This window comes from Sapajus apella, unplaced genomic scaffold (assembly GCF_009761245.1).
Source record: "Sapajus apella isolate SASKATOON/1434 unplaced genomic scaffold, GSC_monkey_1.0 scaffold12, whole genome shotgun sequence".
In the NCBI taxonomy this organism is placed as follows: Eukaryota; Metazoa; Chordata; class Mammalia; order Primates; family Cebidae; genus Sapajus; species Sapajus apella.
The window spans coordinates 1,799,760-1,805,589 of record NW_022436952.1 but is presented as its reverse complement, the minus strand read 5'-3'; the positions used below and the strand labels follow the sequence as shown (position 1 = coordinate 1,805,589).

The 5,830-nt window shown below is 56.5% G+C and overlaps 1 protein-coding gene across 1 annotated transcript in view; it reads right to left on the bottom strand.

Moving 5' to 3' along the window:
- The window catches only part of CAVIN1 (caveolae associated protein 1), a 24,900-nt gene extending 19,485 nt beyond the window's left edge, over positions 1–5,415 (bottom strand). Inside the window, exon 1 of the mRNA XM_032279615.1 lies at positions 4,533–5,415. Coding sequence (XP_032135506.1) covers positions 4,533–5,003 — 471 coding nt within the window. The 5' untranslated portion in view covers positions 5,004–5,415. The remainder of the gene's footprint in view (positions 1–4,532) is intronic.
- Positions 5,416–5,830: the final 415 nt, after the last annotated feature.

The window sequence follows — 5,830 nt, the reverse complement described above, 5'->3', positions numbered from 1 at the left end:
ACTACAAAAAATCAGCTGGGCATGGTGGCGCGTGCCTGTAATCCCAGCTAATTTTTTGTAGTTTTAGTAGAGACGGGGTTTCACCATGTTGACCAGGATGGTCTCGATCTCTTGACCTCGTGATCCACCCGCCTCGGCCTCCCAAAGTGCTGGGATTACAGGCTTGAGCCACCGCGCCCGGCCTTTTTTTTTTTTTTTTTGAGACAGAGTTTCACTCTTGTTGCCCAGGCTGGAGTGCAATGGAGTGATCTTGGCTCACGGCAACCTTCGCCTCCCGGGTTCAAGCAATTCTCCTGCCTCAGCCTCCCCAGTACCTGGGATTACTGGCATGCGCCACCATGCCCGGCTAATTTTGTATTTTTAGTAGAGATTGGGTTTCTCCATGTCGGTCAGGCTGGTCTCGAACTCCTGACATCAGGTGATCCGCCTGCCTCGGCCTCCCAAAGTGCTGGGATTACAGGTGTGAGCGACTGCACCCGGCCAAAAATAAAGCCTTTTTTAAATTAAAAAATAAACTGGCTGCCTGTAGTCCCAGCACTTTGGGAGGCCCTGGCAGGAGAACTGTTTGAACCCAGGAGTTTGAGATCAGCCTAGGCAACAAAGTGAGACCCTGGACTCTATAAAAGATTTAAAAAAAAAATTTGCTGGGCATGGTGGTGGGCACCTGTAGTCCTAGCTACTTGAGAGGCTGAAGGAGGATCACTTGAGCCCAGGAGTTCAGGGCTGCAGTAAGCTATGATTATGCCACTGCACTACAGCTTGGGCAACAGAGTGAGACCCTGTCTGAAAAACAAAATAAAATAAACCCCTCTCCACCAAAACCAACTGTTGCCTGGAAGAATTGGCTCTTTAATATCATAGCTCCACCTATCTGCATGGTCTTTTATTATTTAATTTGTTATAACTATTTTTTTTTATTTTATTTATTTATTTATTTATTTTGAGACGGAGTTTCGCTCGTTACCCAGGCTGGAGTGCAATGGCGCGATCTCGGCTCACCGCAACCTCCGCCTCCTGGGTTCAGGCAATTCTCCTGCCCCAGCCTCCCGAGTCGCTGGGATTACAGGCACGCGCCACCATGCCCAGCTAATTTTTTGTATTTTTAGTAGAGACGGGGTTTCACCATGTTGACCAGGATGGTCTCGATCTCTTGACCTTGCGATCCACCCGCCTCGGCCTACCAAAGTGCTGGGATTACAGGCATGAGCCACTGCACCTGGCCTCTGCATGGTATTTTCAGCAACTGCCTCTATACTCACAACCTGGCCTGATCCACCTGCAGCCCTGGGTCCACTAACTCCTGTAACTAGTAGAATTCACTTCCCTCATTCACTAGCTGTTGCTAGCTAAGTGTCGCCTGATAGGATGCGATGCCAAACTGCTAGGTTTTGTTTGGGAGACAGGGAAGGAAATGCCAGAGAAGGGCAATAATGAGTCAGAAGTGAGTTTAAGATGAGGGCTGTGATATCTTGGGGTGGGAGGTGCTGAATTTCTTGTGTGTGTGTGTGTGTGTGTGTGTGTGTGTGGTCAAATGCCAACTTAAGCTGTGAAATCATTAAGTCTAGAAGTTCCCTGAATCTGGGGTGGGGCCACACAAGGGATTCCCTCCTTTTCTCCCCAGGAATAGGGTGTGGAAGGTCAGATATCTTGATCCCACAACTGGGGCCCTCCCATCCCTTGGTGTTCTCCTCTGCCCCACCCCCATGCCACATCATCATCTCCCACCCTGGCACTGGGGAATATAGGAGCATCCCTGCCCCATGACCGCTCCAGAGAACTCACACCATCCCAGGAGCCTTTCTCTAAATCTCTGTCTCTTTGCCTGGCCACTCAAGCATCCTCCCCCTTCAGCCGGACTTTACCATAAATGCTGCTGCCCCCAATCTTCCCTAATAGGCCTGCCAAGGCACAGAGCTATTTTTACCTCCTTCTCTTCTCAGGCCTGCAGACCTCGGGGAGGAGCAGGAGCAGCCTCTGCTTTCCTCCAGCAGCTGGATCCCCACCCCATCGTCTCCACCTGGAACATCTGCTCTGCAGCTCAGGGAGGTTCTGCATTCCCAAGCCCCAGCCCATTTGCTGGAATCTTTTCCTTACCTCTGAATTCCTCGCTAGGTTGGGACCACTTTAGCTCTTGGTTATTCCCCCTGTGAGTTTGCGGACCCCATTTGAGCTACCCTTAACTCTGTCCCCCACTGGCCTTGGTTTAGTACAGATGCATTTGAAGCCACCTGTGATTAGAAATTATTCCCTCCCACCCCCCAAAATACAGACACATCCCTGCAGATTGCTAGAGAGTGCATAACAGAGAGATGCCACTGGCCTCTGCAGAGAGGTCTTTCTCCTTCCATACCTTTCCTTCTTCTCTCAGAATCTCCATCTTTGGCAAAGGGAAGTTTACCTCGAGACCAAGAGCATTCCCAGGTTTTATGGTCTGGGACAGTTAGAGTGAGAAGGGTCACCCCTCTGGCTCTTCATGGTGACCCTTGGCCACACCAGCCTCTGGAGGAAATGTAGAGCTGACTTGCTGTCCCAGACCCCTGTCTTGTTCCCCTCCTCTCTATGTCTCCAGTACTAAGCAGGTCTCTTTAAAAAACTGTCAAAAGCCGGGCGCGGTGGCTCACGCCTGTAATCCCAGCACTTTGGGAGGCCGAGGCGGGTGGATCAGAAGGTCAAGAGATCGAGACCATCCTGGTCAACATGGTGAAACCCCGTCTCTACTAAAAATACAAAAATTCAGCTGAGCATGGTGGCACGTGCCTGTAATCCCAGCTACTCAGGAGGCTGAGGCAGGAGAATTGCCTGAACCCAGGAGGCGGAGGTTGCGGTGAGCCGAGATCGCGCCATTGCACTCCAGCCTGGGTAACAAGAGCGAAACTCCGTCTCAAAAAAAAAACAAAAAAAAACCCAAAAAAACAACTGTCAAAAGCTCCCCTCTCATCCTGCTTCCTCCAAGCAGTTAGACTAAGTGGAAATAGCTCAGGAAAAATGTTTTCTATCCAAATAGTACTTAAGTAGGGGAAGCAAAGCTTTTTAAAAGCCACATATATGCCCCTCCTGGGAGGAGTTACTCATTGGTAGGTAAGGGTGGGGAGGGGGACAAGCGCCGTGTCTGCCTATCTTGCCACCTCAGATAGCTACCGGCTGACTCACTTTTTCTGTCTCTGCTCTTCCCAAATACTTGTCCCGATCTGCATCTATCTCAACTCCTCCTGGGGAGAGCAAGCCAGGGACCCCCTCACCTCACCCCAGATGGTCACTCAGAACTCGGCTTTACCAGGCCCCAGAGCAGTCAGGGAGCCACGGCTCCGGGAGAGGAATCTTCTAACTTGGAGGGTGTGGGAAATTCAGCCTTCTCTTTCTTTCCATTCCCTTCCGCAGGGAGAGGAAGGGGAGACGGGAGAGTAGACTAACCCCTTGCCCCACATGATCCCGCCTCCCTGGGGTTAGGAGCATCAGCCGGCATTTGGGAGGCCGGGAGGAGACAGGCTGGAACCCTTCCCGCCCAGCGCAAGATCTCATCCCCGATGGCACTGCGGAGGCGGCGTGGAGAGGAGCAGCTTAGAAACCCGAGACTCCCAGGTTTATCAGGGGTTACGATCCAAAAGCTACATTTTTATCCAAGCGGGAGGAATGGGGAGAAGTGCAAAGAAAGCAGCCGGGGGGTGCCAGCCTCCCCCCGCCGGCTGCTCTGCCGCGCCCGGCCCCCGCCCCCGCAGGCATGCAGGGTGATTCACCAAGCCCAAACTGCGCCCAAACCGCCGGACCCCGGCTGTCCACCCCCTCCACCAGCCCCTCTTGCAGTCCTAACGCCCCCTCTTCCCCCGCCCAGCCCCGCCCGCTTCCAGGAGGCCCAGGGTGCCCGCGCGCCACGGGCGAGGGTGTTCTCAAGGGCCTGAAAGTGCCTGGAGGGCAGGAGCAGAGCACAGCAAGGGGACGGGGTTGTGCCGCCGAGGCCGGTGGGGGGCCGCGGGGGCGCAGGGTCGGCGAAAGAGGTTGGCGGTCGCGTCCCACGCTTGGCGCAGCCCCCGCGGGTGCGTGCCTGAGTCCTGAATCACCCGCTATATCAGGCCCGCAGGCGCGGAGGCCCCAGGCCCGGGCCCCGCGGCGTGTCCGCTTACAGCGGACCCCAACGATCGCCAGGGACCCCTGACTTTCCTAGAAACTTCCCCCAAGGAGGAAGACGTTCGACAGAGCCAATTAGGGAAGGAGCGGTCTGCTAGGGGCAGCGTCCTCGAATCCACCCCCTAATTCGGTTCTGCTACAAGTTTGAGACCGGAGAGGGTCTGAGTGGGGAGGTGAGGGGTGCAGAGCGCGCCCCTCTACGCGTCCCTGGAGTCCGCCGCTCCCTCCACCCCACCCCACCCCACCCAACCCCACCCCAGCGGCGCTCGCCGGAAGGAGGGTGGATCTCCCCGGCGCCCGGGCCAGGCTGGGAGGACAACCGCGCCACGGACAGGTCTCCAACCCAAATCCCAGGCGTGGACGCAAGCCGGGCGCGGGAGCTCTGGGCGCGGTCAGCCCCGTGGGCTCACCTGGTAGATCATGACTTTAAAGTTGCGGCGCCGCAGCAGTTCAGCCTCGTTGACCTCCAGCTTCTTGATCTGCCCCGCCTGGCGCTCCAGGCTACCGCGCACGGTCTTCACGTTGACGCTGACCTTGCGCACCTTCTCCAGCAGCTTGCTCACTGTGTTGCTCGTGGTGGCGTGCGCCTTGCCCAGCTTGCTCAGCTCGCCCTGGATGCTCTGCACGGCGCCCTCCATCTCCGCCTGCCGCTCCTCCAGCTGGGCTTGGGTAAGCTGGATCTGGTCTACGGCGCCGATGATTTTGTCCAGGAGACTCAGCACCAGCACGCCGTTCACCTGGTCCGATTTGATCAGCTCTTCCGAGCCGGCCCCAGACGGCTCCTCCGCCGCCTGCGCCCCAGCGTGGGCAGGCTCCGGGGCCTCCGCGTCGGGGTACCCGGGAAGCGGCCGCTCGACGATATAGAGCGAAACGTCCTCCATGGCTACCCGGAGCCGTGCGGGGCCGGCCGGGTGGAGCTGGAGCTGGAGCGGGAGACCTGGAGAGAAGGAGGAGAAGGGGGGAGAGCGAGCGAGCGAGAGCAGAGAGCAGAGGAAACTCGAGCCACGTCCGTGCGCACCGGGACAGCGGCCAGAACTGCTGGGCGGGGAATCGGTGAGCTCCCCGGCTCTCGGGCCAAACCCCGGAGTCTGGCCGCTTATTGGCTGGACCCACCTCAGAAAGGGAGGGACCGGGGCAGAAGGGGAGACCGACGAGGGGGGCCGGCGGAGGGGGACCCAAGAGCCGAACGCCCCACCCTTCCCTGGATGGTTGGAATAGTTGGAGCGGGAGACTAGGGCCTCCGCTGGCGGCGGGAGCGGGACGGGCAGAGGAATGCGAGCTGAGGAAGGGAATCAGGTCCGAAGAGTGTTGCTCTGTTTCCCTCTCGCTTGAACTGCTCATGCGAAAATCCTCAAGATCTGGGAGTCGGGTGCATCAGGAGATTCTGAAATTATAGGCAAAATCTTGTATTTGCCTGTGACTAGTTTTTGAGCGCAAAAGGACCCTTGCCCTTTACAGTCTTTTCAAAGAGGCCTTTCTGATTTCCTCATCATCAGCCCCAAGCAGGTTACCAACCCAGGGGTAAGTTTAAGGGGTTGTTTGTGGCAGGGAAGGAAGAGAGAACTTGCTTGGGGTCACGGTGGTGGTGAGGGGCTGCGAAGCTCCTCTGAGTTCCTTTTAGAATTGTCCTAACAAAGTAGAATTAAGATGGACAATCAAATAGAAAGTAAAGCCCACCCACCAACCCCCCTTTTTGAGGCAGGGTCTC